Raw genomic sequence first — 19,525 nt, forward strand, 5'->3', positions numbered from 1 at the left:
AGTGACTGTATTTTATTTCATAGCAATTTAGATTTTTATTTAAAAAGGTTGTGTATATGTTGATTTACTGCTCTGAATAAGGCTGTGATGAGCAATGACATAAACGTGTCACACTGCTTCAATGATGGAGAGAAAAGGAGGAAAGGCAGGATTACGTGCTGCAGCAGTATGAATGTAGGCCAAAGAAATGCATGTATATTAATGATTTTACTGTTTAAAACATTTTCTAATAATGAGCCATGTCTGGACGTTGCGGACATCACCGCCTCCTTCTGTAAAAAGATGCTGATGTTGTAACGTTTCAGCCGTGACTGCGTTATCCTGACGTTTACTTGCCAGGTGGAAAGGCTTGTAAATAACTGGGAAAATAATAATTGAAAGCAAAATAATGTCAGCTGTAACAGTTACAACAGTTAGCTATGTGCCTCAGACACACTTTACTCCGCTGACCGCGGTGCTTCATCTCTCTCACCTCTTTGAACCTCGGCAGACCAGAGGATGCTGTCTTTAGAGCTCATCAATAAACGTTGATAAGCTTTGTTCAGATTGCGCAAATAAATATTTTTTTGCACACTGAAGGTTCAGAAAACCAAGACGAAGCTTCATATAATAGTTAGAAATCATCATGAGAACTAAATCTTAAGTTTCACTTTGACTCCAGTGTGAGGCTCGGCTGCATCGAGGAGCAGAGGGGGAGGGGGGGAGGGAGCAAAGAGCGAGAAGTAGTAGAGCCAATCCTACAATAAAACAGATTAAGCAGATCGCCAATACATTCTGTTTCTTCACGATCTGAGATTGTCTTATCGCGCACCCCTAACCCCAGCATCCACCTGTCGGATTCTCAACACTGTAACTCCTTGAAAGTTTGCTCAATCTAAAAAATTCCAACGCTGACAGAGAGCTGAGAATCTGTGCTTTCCGGCAATATATGATGTGTGGTATATATATTACGGTAATGTCAAACACCACCGTGAAAATGGCAGCTTTGGCAGAAGAGAAGTGAGAAAGGAAAGTGAAGGAAGAGAGTAAAAGGAGAGCGAGCGACAGTGGTGTTTTGTTTTCAAAAAAACAGCATTAGATAGTGGCATTTGTGCGTGTCTGTCATGTGCAATAACAATATGTTACTTGAGAATAATGAGAATGCATTTTTCCACCTTTATTTGCACTAATTGTCACCTATGTATATAGTTATCTTTTTCACTGTGTTTTGCAAAGCCAGAGTCTTAGACTCAAAAAATGACTGCTGACTGTTCTAAACATGTATAGGTTCCCATTTCAAATGTCAAATCAAAACTTCATGAGCAACAACAGAATTTCTTCTCATAAAAGCCATGAAAAACAAATCTGTTTTTGTGTTTTTCTTCTTTTAAACTGCTGCCAATTCCATATAATGTGCAATAATCATTAACCAGATGTTGAAAAGTCAAGTTCAAGTACTCCTGGGAAAAGGGACCAAAGTTCTCAGACTTAGGGCATTTCCTGACTATTTTACAGCCATAATAACAAAATGTCCAAATCACCATTTTTAGACTCAGTAGGTAAAGGGTTAAGAAAAAAAGCTCACTAGCGCTGAGGATGACACAAGATGATAAAGGAAGATCATTTACCATGAATTTAAAGTGTTGAAATGTTGTTAGTTTTTCATACCTTTTTTATAGTCAACACCTTGTCTGAAGATCCATCCCTGCCATCTATAAACCACGTATAAGTGATTGGTTCAGCCTCTGCAGTGTTTCCTTCACACTTCAGGTCACAGCTGGTCCTCTCAGTGTTACAGAATGTTTCTACAGAGGGTTTAGCTACATGAGCTGACAGAAGAAAGAGCAAAGATACGGGGTACTTTAGAGGACTTGAGGTCAAAAGAAGTCTAAGAATGATCTGGTGGTTAAACTTTATTTCAAAAATCACCGCTCACAGATAATAGAGAGATGAGTCTTGCTGGAGTTTTTGCCGTTAATCTCTGGTGTGTAGATGCCGTTGTCATTCAGGTTTAGTTCTTTGATGGTCAGTGCTCCAGAATCAGTGTTCACCTCACAACGACCTAAAATCATAAACAGACATGGTGACATGTGACAGCAGGTAGCAGGAAAAATATAAAACGGAAATGGAAAAAAGACAAAACAAAAATCAAAAACAACTGTGGTAAATATCTGTTTATTTTTATTCTAAGGTTCAAATGCATTACTCATCCATCCCTCAACCTTAAACCACTCAAAAACACAATAAAACAACTCAGAATAGGACAAGCATGGGATTTATCCATTGTTTCAGGCAGTGACAGAAAGAAAACCCAAAACACGATTAGTCCTGTCTTGACTTTTGCTGACACTGAAGTATTATACCTGATATAACATCTTACACTGAAAACATGTGAAAGGAGCACCCACATTTACATCCTAAAATGAACTGAAATCAAAACCTTTAACTCTCTTTTTTTTTATCCATTTAGACACATCGATGCTAAAAGCAAATTAAAGGCCATGATAAAATCACTGGTCATTCACATTAGCAATAATCAGTGGCTGATTTATTCTAATACCTTCAAGTTTGTTTCTCTGTTAACATATCAAAAGCTATGATTTTGATCAAGGTGCCTCTTGTGTTTTCAAGCTGAATAAATATATATAAGTACATCAGTGAGTGAATTTACCTTCAAATTGGCCAAGGCACTCAAACTCGTCTCCATACCACCCTGCTGCAATATTTTCATTGTGTTTCCACTCTATTCTTCGGATAGTATCAGTCATGGGGGGTGGTCTGAGGATCACATCTTCACCTTTAGCTCCGTAAACTAGGACAGCCGTAAAAAAAGGCACCAAATGTCATTAAACTCCTAAATGCACTGTTAAGTTGACTAAATATAAACAAACAGCATATATGAACACGGTGACAGATCTGGAAATGGTGGAAAAGGTCTAGATACTAATTCACAGATGAAGGCAGAACTGGTATCAAGTTATGTTCTAGGGTCTCTCTTAAACCTACATTTGTCATGAATGATCTTCAGTTTCCAAAATGGAAAAATTTATAATACAAACAGATGATCGGCTCAAATGATGTAAGTTTATGTTTCTGATTGGGGACTTCCGGTCAGCGAAGAAGATGACAGCATAAAATTTTTCTCCCGATAGCTAGCTTTAAACAAACTCCAAGTAATCCATTAAAAAACTTGTTAAGCAGATTCAATGAGCGGGGGAGTTGTAACCAGAGGTAAGAAGAAACGTAAACAAGAGAAAGGACATTATTCTGACACAATGGACCAGTCCGAAGACGAACGGGAGCAATTTGCTAATGCTAACCAGCTAGATGTGACCATGCGCTCAGGGCTCGAGGCAATTAGCAAAGAGATACACGACCTCAAAACCGAAATGAAAAAGGACTTGACCGACCTCAAAGAACAAGTCACAAAGGACGTCAAACGAGAAATCAGTGAATTAAAACAGGAACTATACCAACAGCTCTCGGCTAACACAAAAACTTTACAAGCACATGGAACTCAAATCGCCGAAGCAGAGGACTGCATCACTGAAATGGAGGCATGGAATATGGAGGTAAAGGAGGCTCTCTGTAAATCACTTAAACAACAGAAAATACTACAAGACAAACTGAACGATGTCGAGGGGAGGAGCAGAAGGAATAACATTCGCATCTTTGGAATACCCGAGGGTAAAGAAGGGGACTCAGCTTCCGCCTATATCCAACAGTTACTCATTACGGAGCTTTCCTTGCCACCTGACATCAACCTGCAAGTACAGCGAGCGCATAGAGCGCTGGCCCAAAAACCGGGCAGCAACTCACCACCGAGGTCCATGGTGGTCAATTTTCTGGAATATACTGTTAAGGAGAAGGTCCTGAGAAAAACCTGGCAAAAGAAAATTAACGTGGAGGGGAAGCAACTGATATTTGACAATGACTATGCAACCGATGTAGTTCAGAAACGAAAGGCTTACAGCGGGATCAAGAAAGTGTTGAAGGAGAGGGGGATCCGATTTCAGACTCCTCTTACTAAGATGAGAGTTCACTGGGACACTGGACCGAAGTTGTACGAATCCGCACAGGAGGCAGCACATGACCTGAGGAAACGGGGACACGCAGTGGAGCTGCCCAAACACACCTCTGTGGATCATGATGCAACGCTGGAGCGGCTGCACCAGGGGCTGCCATGGCAACGAGTCGGTGAGAGAGGAGGAGACGGAGCAGCGCGGCGCGCGAAGCAAAAGTTACAGGAGTTCGAACGGATCTCCACCTGATAAACACTCTCCCCCACGTATGTACTATCATCCCAGCCTCTTAGACATTATTCTTTCACTCGTCTTCACCTATTTTTATTTTCAATGAGGCTGTATACAAACAAAATAAGCGGCTATTTGGAAAGACCTCTTCAAAGTTTACAATCAGTCTATCGGGAAAGTTTAAGAGATATAAAACGTTGGACAAGTAGTTATGTGTGAAAGTTTTTTTCCCACCACTGCTGAAGGGCCCTCATCCTTTATGAGGATTTCCCCTCTACCCACCAACAGGGTTATGGGTTGGCAGCAAAGCACCCTTTTTTGGAAGTCATCCGTTTTTGTGTTTTTGTTTGGGGTTTATGAGCCAGTTGTTCAGGCCTATTTGGTTAGTTTTTTTCAGGGACTATACTGTCGGACATTGTACAAGAAAAATGGCACTTAACAGAGTGAAAGTGGTGTCACTCAATGTGAATGGTCTGAATAATGCTATTAAGAGGAAAAAGGTACTCTCTGAACTTAAAAAAGGAAAGCCTCATATTTTGTTTTTACAAGAAACAAAGCTGAACCAACAAGAACATGAAAAATTTAAGCAGTTGGCTTACAAGAAAACTTTTTACAGCTTCAATATTCCTAATAACAAGAGGGGGGTTGCAATCCTTATACCAAATTCTGTACGGTTTGAAGATTATAAGCAAATTAATGATAAAAATGGGAGGTATGTTGTAGTTAAGGGCAAACTACAGAATGAGATAGTAACACTGGTCAATGTATATGCCCCCCCAGAAAGTAAAAAAAGTTTTTTCAAATCCTTGTTTAATCTTATAGCATTAGAATCTGAGGGTATCTTGATATGTGGAGGCGATTTTAATGTGACATTACAGCATAGTTTGGACACTACAAGTTTTCGTTGTGACAAAAAAACATTTATCAAAGTTTATCAATATAACATTGCAGGAAATGGGAATGTTGGATGTTTGGAGGGATTTACACCCGCTGGAAAGAGACTACACGCATTATTCAGGGTCTCACTTGGTCTACTCCAGAATTGACTATTTTTTTTATAAATGCTGTAGACAGGTACAGGGTGGAGAAATGCGAGATTGGGGTAGTGAGTATCTCGGACCATAGTCCGGTATCTCTGATAATTAATTTGAATGAAAGGAAACGAAACACTTTGTGGAGGTTGAATGTGGGTATTCTGAACAACAAGACAATAGTGGAACAAATAAGGGCAGATATTAAAAGCTATATAGAGGAAAATGATAATGGGGAGGTGGATCCAGCCATACTCTGGGATGCATTAAAAGCAGTATTACGTGAAAAACTGATTGCCTTAACCTCAGCACAGAAGAAGGCAAAATATACCAAATATAATCAACAAGTGGGAATTCTGAAGGAATTAGAAAAGCAACATAAAAAATGTCAAGATCCTAAAATATACAGACAAATTAAGAAAGCAAAACAGGAGATTGATGACATTCTCAGAGAGGAGGTTGAAAAGAAAGCTAGATTTCTAAAACAAACATATTACGAATCCGGTCCAAAAAGTACTAAACTATTGGCAAGAAGACTACGCAAACAACAATCTGCTAATACCATCAATAAAATAAGAGACCCTAAAAGCTGCCAATTAACCTATGAACCTGAGGAAATATTGAATGTATTTAAAGATTATTATAAAAAGCTTTATTCAAAGCCTTTATCAGCTGATGAGGACACTATTAGAAATTTTCTCAACACACTCGATCTGCCATCTATTGGTGAGATGCAGAACAACATTGTAACTACGGAAATAAGAAAAGAAGAAATACTAGATGCGATCAATAGAACAAAGGCCAATAAATCTCCGGGTAGTGACGGGTTCCCGTCTGAGCTGTATAAAATATTTAAAAAAGAATTAACTCCTCTACTTTTGTCATCTTTCAACTGGACGCTGAAGGAGGGAGGGATACCTCCATCATGGCAGGAGGCAATCATTTCACTCATCCCAAAGGAAGGTCAGGATAGAGAACAATGCAGCAACTTTCGTCCAATCTCAATCCTAAATGTTGATTATAAAATTTACACTTCAATTCTTTGTAAAAGATTAGAGACCTTTATCCCTGAGTTAATTGATGAGGATCAAACTGAGTTTATTAAAGGACGTCAGACCCAAGACAACGTCAGAAGGACACTCCACATTTTAAATCACATACAAAAAAAGGGTGTTGAAGCCATGGTAATCAGCCTTGATGCAGAAAAGGCATTCGATAGTGTCAGTTGGGCATTTTTATATTTAACACTGGAAAAATTTGGTTTCAATGAAAAGTCAATACAAAACATTAAAAATATATATCAAGAACCGACTGCAAGAATAAAAGTCAATGGTCATCTATCGGAAAGGATAAAATTAGAAAGAGGCACTAGACAGGGCTGCTGTCTGAGTCCTACACTCTTCGCCCTCTATATAGAACCATTAGCACAAGCCATCCGACAAAATGTTAGTTTAGAGGGATTGAGAATTGGGAACGAAAAGCATATAATTGGCCTCTTCGCGGATGATGTAATTATTTTTTTAATCCATCCAGAAAAAGGATTCCCCTTGCTGATGAATTTTCTGAAGGTTTATGGATTTTACTCAGGATATAGGATTAATGTAACAAAAACACAGGTATTAACATTTAACTATTCCCCATCTCAAGAAATTAAAGACACATTTAACTTTAATTGGAACTGTAAAACAATGAAATATCTTGGAGCCACAATAACTAAGAGACTTGACAAATTATATGAAGTAAACTACAATGTGATTGAACAAAACATACAAAGGGATTTACAAAGGTGGTCGACTTTCCCTCTAGATTTTAATTCTAGAATTAAGGTAGTTAAAATGAACATCATCCCAAGGTTGCTGTACCTGTTTCAATGTTTACCAATAATGATACCACAAAGCAAATTTAACACCTGGGACAAAAACATATCAAGATTCATATGGAATGGCAAAAAATCGAGAATAAAATATTCAACTCTTCAACTCCCTAAGAGTAGGGGGGGATGTCCCTGCCTAATTTGCAAGAGTATTTCTACTCAGCACAGTTGAGGCCACTGACTTGTTGGTGCATATCTGAATATGAAGCCAGGTGGAAGGATATAGAAATGATGGACATGGATTTACAGATTCCAGCCTTGATAGGTAATGGAGAACGGACAGAAATTACAAAACATGGAATAGATCCAATAACACACTTTACACTGGACGTTTGGGATAAGGTCATAAAGAAATACAAACTACAAACAGAGAGAAAGATATTGAACTGGGTTGCATATGATCCAAATTTCATACCAGGTAAATATGACTCAAGATTCAAACAGTGGACAAAAAAAGGAATTACGGCTCTCTGTACCATTTTAAAACATGGGGAATGTATGAGTTTTCATGAATTACAAAAGAAATTTGGACTAGAAAAGGAAGATTTCTTTAGATATCTACAGATTCGACATTATGTCTTGAAAGAAGTCAAAGCTGATCCCAAAAAGGAATTGAACGGCATAATCCAAATTATAGTTGATGCCTATCATCAGGGGAAATCTCGTATCATATCTGCTTTTTATAAGGCATTTGGGGAAAACAGAACAGCTACGACACTGTACATTAAAAACAAATGGGAACTAGAATTAAAGACAATGATATCAGATGAGGATTGGTATAGAATGTGTATGACACAATGCACGACCACAAGCTCACAAATTTGGAGAGAGTTTGCGTGGAAGAACCTCACCAGGTTTTTCATAACGCCACAGATTAAGAGCAGGCAGCTAAAGACCTCCCAACCATGCTGGAGGTTATGTGGAGACCAAGAAAGCAACCATACACATGTGTTCTGGAGCTGTTCTGTTTTAAAACCTTTCTGGAATTCTGTAAATACTACTGTGAGTACTATAATGGGTTATGATATTCCAAATAGTTGTGTTGTCATGTACCTTGGAAACATTGAAGAAACTGTGGGAAAAAATGATCGATACTTGTTCAAAATCCTAATGGTGGCCTGTAAAAAAGCTATAACTAGAAACTGGTACAAAGCTGAATCTCCAAAGAAAGAACACTGGTTGGAAATTATACAGGATATATATGTAATGGAAAAGTTGACACACCAACTAAAATTCAAAGGAAAAGAACATGAACAGATCTGGAGGAAATGGACTATGTACATTGAAAGTGATGCCAAAGTCTGATTTGTCTATGTAGGAATGAGAAGATTACCTGCAGTGTCCCTGGAAACTTTTGTGTTTATGTTGATTTTTCTCTGGAAATACATTGTGTTGTTTATGTTGTTGGAAAATGAGAAAAATAAAGTTAGAAAAAAAAAAAAAGTTTGTTTCTATCTGATAAATTTAGCCTTGTATATGTGAAATATTTGAAAAAGTATTAAAATATACAAACTTTGTTTAATGTAGGGGTTTATGACGCTTTCACTGGTTTCATTGCTGACTGGGTTCTTCATCATACATCTGAAACTGTCCCCCTTTGTATCCTAAACATTGAGGGAAAGATAAAGAATAGAGACTATGAAAACAAAGGATGACATAATGTGTTTCAGAATGATCATTAATTATGGATTTTAAGTGTTCAAACTCATCAGCTCAGGCTCAAGGAAATGTTTCTGGTTTTCATACCTTTGTTATAATGAACAGGTAGCCTGAAGGTCCATCCCTGCCATCGACAAACCACTTAAAGATAATGAGTTCAATGTCTGCAGTGTTGCCTTCACAGGTCAGGAGACAGAAGGCCATCTCAGTTTTACAGGAGGTTTTTACAGAGGGTTTAGCTACACGTGCTGAATGAGAAAAGAGAAGGGGTACTTTAGAGGACTTGAGGTAAAAAAGCAAAATAATCTGGAGGTTAAACTTCATTTAAAATTCTCCACTTACAGATAACAGAGAGTTGAATCTTGTTGAAGACTCTGCCGTTAATCTCTGGTGTGTAGATGCCGCTGTCGTTCAGGTTAAGTTCTTTGATGGTCAGTGCGCCAGTATCATTGTTCACCTCACAACGACCTAAAATCATGAACAGACATGGTGACATGTGACAGCAGACAGGAGAGAAAATTCAAAACAGGGTGAACTGGGGAAAAATACCGTGGTGGGTCCCTGTTTTTATCATATTATTATTGTTTTATTCTATGTTTCAACTGCATCTCTCATCAGTAGACAACTACTGTAACCACAGACTTTGCACAAGCAGACATCTTTAAAGATGGATTACATTAATGGTCTTTGGTGAAATAAAAAATTTCTATACCTCGAAAAATTAAAACGTGATGCCTACAGTTTCTATAAAATGACTGTAATAACTGAACTGAAGTGGATATTAATGGATTCCAGTCATGGTTACCTTGTATTCTGTTTCTGTGGTGTATTGGTGAGCTTAGAAGAAGAGCTGGGTGGTTTCTGTTGTAATGTGATGTAGACATTTTTAAAACAGAGACTTCAGTGTCCATACATGTGGCTAAGACTTTGTACAATCTGCGTTTTCTTCTAAAGACATGATAGTGTAATAATCCTCCTGTGGTGATTGCCACGTCTTTGGTTTTATTTTGGTGACTTTCTGTTCTGGTGAGTTGGTTTTCGGGGCAACTTTACTTGTGGCTGTGAGGCACTCCCCCCCGGCGCGGAGACTGGGCTGCACACCTGAGATGCATCTCCAATCAAGCTCTCCCCTAAAGAAGGCTGCAGACGCTCTCTTCTGTTCCAATGTATTATTGTCCTCCCACAGTGGTACATCGGCTCTCTCTAAGTTCTACTCTTGTGATTGAGTAACTTCTTGTGAAACCTTTTTGATGATTTTGACTAACCGTGCCTCTCCTTCCTTCTTTCCAGTGCCTCACTCTTGCCTCTCGTCAGCCCCAAACCCAGCACACTCTCACTTGGAATTTATTCACTCTCTGGACTCACGGATTCCCCCTCCCTTCCTCCCCACCATTACCTGTAATAAAATTGTTAAAACTTCTTCCTGGTCTGCTTTTGGGTTCCAACCACACTCCACATGTCACTTCCAACACATTTGAAACTTGCAGACTTGCACGCTGTCTCACCAGAAGTAAAAAAGTAGATTTTAAGGGACCAGTCTTGTCAGAATTATTTTATATTTTGATAACTGCTCAAAACCTGAAATATGCTAATTATTTTTTATGTGTTTTTTGCTCTACTCTCACAAAAAATATTAATGTGGCTCTGTGTGTGTGGGTGTGTGTGGGTGTGTGTGAGATTAGGTCCTGGTGCTGAGGCTGCTACAGAGATTGCTTCCACCTGAGGTGCTCCAGCAAGTCTACAAATACCTGCTGCTGCAGTCTGCTCTTCCTCTTTTGCTTCAGTCACTTCCAACAAAGCAGCTTGTGTATGCTCTGTGTGTGTGTGTAGTCTGTACTCTGAGAGTTAAGTATTTAGGAAATAGTAGTAGTGTGTGTTAACTTGCTTAATTTACTGTTAAGCCAAAACTTAACATCTTGTGTTACCTTTAAGATTTCAGACTTTAAACTATGAGATGTTTAGCTGCCTAGGGTGTGGTTAAAGCCAAAAAAAAAAAAACTTTGTGTTAACTCTGATGTTTCAGCACCCCAGTGTTAGGGGGTAATATTTTGTTGTATGGTTTTTGCTCTGTGGATAGCAGATAAACCACTGTGTTTCTTTTCTTCTTTGAGGATTTGTGCTGCTGGCTTTCTTGGGAGTGGATGGAGTCTGGGGCGATATCATGTTATGTCTAGGATCCTCTAGACCAGAGACATTACACCCCACTAAAAACACTCAAACCAGTGCAAAAAGCATACAGAAGGATAAAAGATCACAGATATCATAACTGTCCCCTGGGAAGTCAAATTGCTTTTTCTACACACAAACCATTTATTCAAAGTTGGAATACAAGGAATAAAAGACAACATTCATCAGAAAAATCCATAATAAATATCACAAATAAACATCACATAAAGCTGTTCAAGAGGCTGATGGCAGTCAGAACAAAATACTTAGATAATATAATTGTTTTTTTCTGGCTTTGTATCATTTAAACAGGTCATTCAGATTAGTGCTGGCAGTTCTGCAGCACATCCTGTATTGACGAAGCCCAGCAACCTGTTCTTGTTTTTTTAAATGACCGAAATAAAGTCACTATAAAATACCTTCAAATGTCTTTTATTTGACAAACCAAATAGTCAAATTTGGATTAAGCTGCTTATGTTTTCAAGTTTAAATAAACAAGTAGCCTATATTTGTAAGCAAATTTACCTTCAAACTGGCCAAGGCACTGATATTTGTCTCCACTCTGCCACTCTGCTGCAGTGTTTTCATTGTGTTTCCACTTTATTTTTTGGATAGGAAGATCTAGGTGGGGTGGTCTGAGGACAGCATCTCCACCTATAGCCATGTAAACTGGGTCAGCTGTAAAAAAAAAAAAAAAAAAGAACACCAGAGGTCATTATTGAATATTTCTAGTCTTTTCTGAGTTATCTAAATCACATTTTCCATCCTGAACCATTTCTTAATCCATTAGCAACAAAAATGCTCTTAAAGCAGGCAGACAGACATTACAAGCTATTTTCTCCACACACATAAGATGGAATCTAAGTAAACAAAAAAACAAATGTATTTATCTAGTTATCCATTTAAATTTATTTAACCAAGAAAACCTCACTGAGATTAAGAATCTCAGCAGCACAACGAACAGAGCTGCAAACATGAAGAAACACTACAAACACAGATCAACCAATGACTGGTTCACAGAGCAGAAAGTCATCAGTCAAAACATCTACAACCTGATTAATCTTCCTCCAATGCCTTCAATCTATCTTTACATTTTGAAAACAACTTTAATAGACCAGCTCTCCCAGACATTCATGTTCCTGCAGAACATTCCAGGCTGTTACCTGAAACTCCTTTTACCATCACAAGCTTAAAACTTGTTTTAAGAAGAATAATAAGACGAGTGTGTCTGCAAGCTCACAGGCAGCAGGTTTAGGACCGCCCCATCCATAAACAGAAATTCATAAATTATATATATATATATAACCAGAGTAAGGTTTATGCCACAGCTTCCCTAAATTAACAGCACTGGTAATTACCTAAATCATTTTTTATTTTTCTGCATTGGTTAATACACCAATATGTAGAAGCTCTTTAACCGAAATTATATTTTTTTATGCTAAGATATAATTATTATTGTTATCCATGAATTTTAAAAATTTACTGATTTACAATCTATATTTACATCTATATTTTCTCCTAACGCTCGGCACGTGTTGTGTTGTTCGTGTCACCAGATAAAGTTAAATATGTTTTTAATATTTCTGAAACTACCGAGAGTACCTGGATGCAGCAGAGGACCTCCACTTCAAACCAAAATTGCCGCCATATCTCGTCTTCTAATACCAGAAGTCACGTGAACTGAACATGTTCGTCGTTGTTTTCTCCGTGTGTTGCCGCCATGTTAATAGAGGCAAGTCCGCCAAGTAAGGAAATACAAGTAGACGAAACATTTGACAGTTTTCAGGTTTACAAACAGAGTGATAACGCTACATTAATATTAATGAATCCATTTATGATCCAAATTTAAGTATCACTTTGCACAGACCTACTATGCCACAGGAGACTGGCTGGCCGGACGTCGGTGTCGCCGCCATGTTGGCAGAGGCAAGTCGCTACGTCAAGACAAGGATCGTGCACGTTTTCGGAATAAAAAACTTAAACAACAAGACTGCATGGATTTTAATGAAAAATTTATGACAAATGATTCATGTTAAAATAATAACTGACAGTGAAACATAAAAGCAGAATCTGCTTTCTTGTTCTTTCTCTTTCTTCCATATTATGTCTGTGCAAAGTGATACCTGAATTTGAATCATAAATCAGTTACTTAAAATTAATGTAATGTTTTTACTGTGTTTGTTAACCCGAAAACTCGCAAATTTTCTTGTATTTCCTTACTTGGTGGATTTGCCTCTATGAACATGGCAGCAACACATGTAGAAAACAACGACAAACATGTTCAGTTCAAGTGACTCCCAGTATTAGAAGACAAGATATGGCGGCAATTTTCCGACTTCTGGTGTGAAGTGTAGGTCCTCTGCTGCATCCAGGTCCCTCTCCAAACTCCTTTTACCCCTCACAAGCTGTAAACCTATTTTTATACTATGGCTGTTAAGTAAAGCCTTTTAAATGATGATATGCCAATAATTTAGACGAGTGGTCAAAGAAGGCCAACCAACCCCATCATGCACAATGCAATGATAAGTTCAGGACTTAAAGTTCATTATAAAACTTAGTGCCCCATGATAGACAGTATCCAAAGATTTATGGCATCGAGAAGATGCACGCATGTACAGAACATCACAATAATCAGTAACAGGCACAAAAGTGGCAGAAACAAGAAACAGAAACAAGCCTTTTCTCTCAAAGAAAAACAAGAGTTTTTTTCTGGAGAAGAATAAGTGTTTTGAAAATGATGGCATGTCTATATGATGTAATAGATGGGGGCAAAATGGTATCATATTTAAGCTTGAGTGATAAAACTAACTCTGCACAAACTCAGAAGGATTCTCTCTCTGCCTGCCGAAAAAGAGCAGGAATACTTCCACACCACAGAAGCTGTCCACAAAAACATGATTTTTAGGTACGGAGATTACTTATTCAAAATAATCTGTGAGATATGAAGGAAAATGTAAAAAAAAAAAAAAATGTTACACTTGCCCTCGGTCTCCCCTACCTTAGGACTAGCTCAACACGTTATTTAGAGTCAAGATCCACACTTTAGATAGCGTCAACTGCTTTAAAAACTTTCAGCTTAAGTTTAAAGTCAAATGGTATAAGCCTGACACAACCATAACTATTATCTTAACAACTAAGGTTTTTACCTTTCTTCCACGCCCAGAGGAGAACCTGCAGGAGCGACTTGAGAAAGGAAGGTACTCTAACACGGAAGAAGTAAAAACACCAAACCTGGATTAACTTTAACATAGTTTCCAGTTATATCCACTTTTAGGTACACTAAGATGGCCCAAAATACACACCTCACATGAATTACACAGCTTCTTTCAAATCATCAAAAAACACGTTTAAGTATTTATTTCAATACTTACAAAGGCTGGGAGAAAAACTCAGGAACAGGAAAAACAATCCCAACTCTTGAAGCGCGTGCGGCATATTCCGAACAAGTCAAACCGTTACAATGACGATGATACATTTGATTGATTTGATTGATACATTTCAGTTAACAAAAGCTGCATCAACTACTCAGATACAACTTTTTTGTGTCAGACGAAATCGAAAGTACAGTAGTGATGTGCGGATCGATACTGAACTATCGACCCCTCCGATACCAGAGATGTATGTTCTAGAATTGATTCTCACATATAAATATCGATATTTTAATAAATGTGGACAAATATAAACTTTGCCATTAGCAGGAATATAGTGTAAAAATAAAAATACTATCACGAACTTGTCGTAATGATTCCCAGTTGGTAGGAACTACTTCTTCCGCCTGTCAGTCACATGCGTAATACGGCTCCAAGAGCGTCACAGGTTCACAGCGCACTACTTATGTTGAAAACGCGGGCATATAGCTACGTGTCCACATATATGTGGAGATATTTCAGCTCCACAAACAGAAACGACGCAGCACCTGATGTGTGTGAGAAGGCAGTTTAGTATTATGGCAGCACAACAAACCCCTAAACATCTGAGAATCAACCATAGGACAGAATAAGATGAGAGCTGGAGAGGAGAGAGAGACATCGCTATAGGGCGACACACAGACGTCACTCTCGGAGTCCTTTGGTGCTGCATGCAGATACTATCCAGGTACAGATAGAAAATATAAGAAGCTGTTGGCAGGGACCGTTTTAGGGGGCTGAAGCCACCCTTAAATGTTCCTCAGCCCCCCTAACAATAATTACAGTAAAAACAGTGATGGAATAAATGAAGGAATACACCACAGCATTGGGTTATTCTCTGCTTAATGTATAGAGCAGAGATAGTCAGCCCATAGCTCTCTAGTCGCCTGTGGCTCGCGATAGAGGAATGTGCGTAAGAGAGCAGAAGGAGTCCACTGGTGCTGAGTCTCTAAAGTAAGATTATTCAGTGTGCTGTCTAGTGTTTCTTCAGTTAGGCTACTTCCGGTCCATGCTCTCCCACGCTCATAGTTTACGGTGATCACTGCGATACGCGTCATCGATCATCAGTGACCCTCACACACACACACGGATCACATGTTGAGATGACGTAATATCTAATGAAACTTGTCCAAACGGTGTTTTCTCTGATCTTTAATGATACTGATAATAAAAACTGTCAAAAGAGCAGAAACAGGACACCAAAGCTGCAGAATGAGGCGGGGTGGAATGATGTGTCTGCAGGGCTGGTTTTAGTCATTTGGAGGTCCAGGGCAAAGACCAATATGAGGCCCCTCCTCTTTAGCTAAAAGCATCAATAATGAGTGGATTTTTTTTCTGTTAATAAAACCACAGAACTACAGTAAATGTCCCCACGTGAGATATAAATTCCCAAATAGCCAACCATCATTCATCAGTTCTTTGAAAAGCATCTCAGAGCTCAAACTAATATTTTAACACGTCTTTAGACCAGGTGGAACCTGCATAAATAAAAAATATGTGCTCATTATTAGTAACATAATGAGCAACTCTTAAACTATTTAATGTGATTTATTGCATCCCATTCAATTACAGAATAATGCAACAATTCAATGTTTCATTTTAATTCAACTATTTAAAGACAATATGGCTCTTGAGTAGAATAAGGCTGATCACCACTGGTCTAGACTGTCTTCAGATACAGAGAAATATCAGGGCAGGTAGAAATAAACTAAATGAGTTTGATTTGGAAAGCACAAACAGCCTGAAAGAGGAAAGAGAGGAGTTTTGAAACTATATCATTTTAGAAATTATACACCACATATATATTTTACTAAATGCATTAATAGATCTGTTTTCCAACATCTTTTCCATGAACTCACTCCAGCACATAGACCTTTAAATACCAGCTCATAAACTCACTCAGGCTGTTATTAGAAAAAAGAAAGACCTCCTGAAGGCTCAGGAAAGGACAGACTTCTAAGTAGAAGAGAGGGAGCTGATTATAGATCCTGATAAATGCTCTACAACTAATAATAAATTAACTAATTATTCATCAGTTTCAGGTGTGGAGAAAAAAAATTGGTGCACACTACATGCCAAGCATTACCTGCAACCCTTGGGACTACCCCCCATCAAAAACTCTGAAGGCAATTTAGAACTTTCACATTCACAAAAATGTAAAAACATGAACATAAAATTAAAAAAGTTTCCTGTATAGTTGAGCTAGAAGATTAAGTCTCAAAATCTCCCCTAGTTATTCAGATCAGTCTTTTGGGGGATGTGAATGTCTTAATCGAACTTTGCAGTATAGAGAAAAATCTAAAATACATTATCAGTGTTAAGTATGTGTTTATTTACTGCAAACTAAAAATGTGTTTCAAGGACTGGGTCAGAGGCAAAAATACACATTTGCTTTTAAATCTCAACAAAATAAAGTCAAACTATTAAAGTTTTAACATTTTAGGAACAAAACAACAACAAACAAATTGCAAAAATAAGACACATTTTGTCTTTTGATTTCTTTGTTTATTATGTTTTCTTCATAAAAATCCATGCACAGTTTTCGCACACATATATGGATCCCTTTTAGTTAAGAGTCACATCTTTAATCATACATAAAAACATCCAGCTGTCAGAAATAAAGACTGGACTCAGTTATTTCCAACATTGACTAGAGTGAACATACTGTATGGCAGAGGATTCACAGTACATCAGTGTCACTTCTGTGCTGTTATAATCTCAGTGACTACCTGAACCTACACACTCACTCTCTGTGCTTCTGGATTCAGTCTTCTGTCCATGTTTGGAAATGATTCATAGATTTACATGAACTAATGAGATGTTTTATACATTTAGGTCAAAACTCTTCTGAGTCCCAAATCCATGGCAGACTATATTGGAGTCACTTCTATGTGGGTGAATTGTGTGTCTCACAACACTGCAGAAAAACAAGTGTATGGAGTACCAGAGTAATAATTTCTATGTAGCGTTGAGTTGCACATCCATATATGACATTCATCTTCATAACATTCATATTATTTCATATTCAGTAGTTTTATAGATGATGCAGGAGCTGAAAAAGCCCCAGAAAGATCTGAAATCAAACATCAATGAATTCTTCAATTAATCAGGTTGCTGATTTTTCAACTTGGATGTCTAGCATTTCCAGAGTTGGTTTAAAGTGGCTACGTGTGTTTTACTGCTTAATTTTTAGAGCTTCATGCTGTTCAGATGAGTTTTTAGCAAATACTGTATAGAAATAGTGTGCAGTTTGGATTTGGGATACAGGAACCTTGATTGAGTATTAAATTTTACAAACAAGTAAAAATAATACAAACTAATGCATGTACAGAATACTGGCTTATAAAAATGTTATGAAAAGCAGCACTGAAAGTGAAAATAAGGCAAGTTAGACAAAATGTCAATAAAAACTTGAAATAACAACAATTCATCACTGAATCCCATAACAGACTCTCAGAAACAATGACACATCATTCATAGATATTCTATTGATGTTAAAATATTTAATAATCCTCTATTTCATCTGTTCATCATTTTTTCTATTTTAAATTCTTTTCTGGAATTGCACTGAAACTGATTAAATTCACACTAATATGATTTAAGGATAAAACATCAGAAACATTCATCCTCCAGTAGAGTTCATTTTCTGATTGAACACAGCAGCTGTATGAGGCCCCCCAGAGGCAACAAGAGGAACTACAGCAGAGGATTTAAAGTACACCTTTAAAGGGGACATGCTTGTTCTTCTTATGTTTTTTTTTTAGCTTGATCGACAAGTAACATGCTTTTTTCCCCCCAATTATGATGCTTTTTTTTGATAATCTCAGTACATTTTTTTATTTTTTTACAAAAGTACATCTAGCTTTCTTAAATACTGAGCAAAGCTAATTTTTTTGTTTCTTCTCTTTAGCATTTCAGCAGGTAAATTGTTCTCAGTACAAAATAAGAAAAAGGCCCCATCATCTCAGAAATATTTGTCTTTTTTCATCAAAAAATGCAAGGACAAACTTTGGAAGATAGAAGAGTTAAAAGGAAATTATTGGAGGGAGATGCTGTTTGATATGTTATATTTTTGCTAAGTTTTATAAAAGGAAAAAATACCACAAAATGTTTGTGTTCGGTCACGACTTGAAGAGTCAAAGGAAATAAAAACATACAAAAATTGTCTCTTTACTTTGGTTTGGCAGCACAGATTTTGTCTCAAAAATGCATAGTCTAAACCCTGAAAGATTATAAGACAGTTGCATAGAAGTAAAAAAAAAAGGGACCCTGAGTCAAGCAAATGTGACCTCTACTATTTGTAAAAATGTCACAAAGCATTAACCTTGTAAAAATAGACACATTTCTCTTAAAGCCCTCTAAAATCTTTTGACATCAATCCCTTATCTGCTTCTTTATGTTTTCTTTCAACATAAAGCAATTATGATGCCTCACTGGTGTAGAAAATGCCCCAAATGTACCTTAAAGTTATTAGTTCTGCTGTTCAATATATTGCTGGATTGCTGTCAGGTTTCCTTAGCGTAGCAGGGTTATTGAGGAAAGAGCTCCCCCTGCTGGTTACTAGAAAATAATATCAGGAAAATAAGCAGTGCAGTGCAGAGTGCCATGCGGTCAGTATGCTGTGAATTAACTGAAATTTGATAATGAAAGCTATGTTGTGTTAATTCTGTTTGCTAACATTGTTCTGTGAAATGTGGTAAAGTTTGTGTTTAGACATTAGATCCGTGCTAATTAGCCAACACTGCAGCACAGGCATGTTCATTATTAGTTTCACTCAGCTAACATGATGTGAATTTGTGCTTACAAGCTTTGTGATAGCTTCCTTGTTTTTACTCTGTATTATTTCTGTAGTGGTAAGATGATGCATACTTACATACAGTTCTGTTTGTTATGCTCTGTCCTTATAGAAACCACAGCTAGTCCACAGAAAGAACTCAGCCAGACCATAATGCAAAGTTGTACTACATGATCGTTGGCAGATTGTACATTTACTGTGATGAAGAGGAAGTAAACATCCACAACCAAATCTCAGCGCTTATTGTTGTCTACTCTGGAATATTCTGGCCTTAAGTCTTGTCTTGTTTTCTACTCTTCTGTAAAGCGACCTTGGGTCTCATGAAAGGCGCTATAAAAGTCCAAGTTATTAAGTGGTGTTCT

General features: G+C 37.6%; 1 protein-coding gene across 1 annotated transcript in view; it reads right to left on the reverse strand.

Annotated features, from left to right (window-relative positions):
* LOC121506665 overlaps nt 1-14,634 on the reverse strand; it is a 29,978-nt gene extending 15,344 nt beyond the window's left edge. The window contains exons 1-8 of the mRNA XM_041782500.1: nt 14,333-14,634; nt 11,487-11,639; nt 9,138-9,263; nt 8,883-9,043; nt 8,650-8,740; nt 2,651-2,791; nt 1,916-2,041; nt 1,648-1,808 (exon numbers count right to left, since the gene is read on the reverse strand). Of these exons, the coding sequence (XP_041638434.1) occupies nt 1,648-1,808; nt 1,916-2,041; nt 2,651-2,791; nt 8,650-8,740; nt 8,883-9,043; nt 9,138-9,263; nt 11,487-11,639; nt 14,333-14,396 (1,023 nt within the window). The 5' untranslated portion in view covers nt 14,397-14,634. The remainder of the gene's footprint in view (nt 1-1,647; nt 1,809-1,915; nt 2,042-2,650; nt 2,792-8,649; nt 8,741-8,882; nt 9,044-9,137; nt 9,264-11,486; nt 11,640-14,332) is intronic.
* Between the last annotated feature and the right edge of the window lie 4,891 nt (nt 14,635-19,525).

This window comes from Cheilinus undulatus, unplaced genomic scaffold (genome assembly GCF_018320785.1).
Source record: "Cheilinus undulatus unplaced genomic scaffold, ASM1832078v1 Contig6, whole genome shotgun sequence".
Taxonomy (NCBI): domain Eukaryota; kingdom Metazoa; phylum Chordata; class Actinopteri; order Labriformes; family Labridae; genus Cheilinus; species Cheilinus undulatus.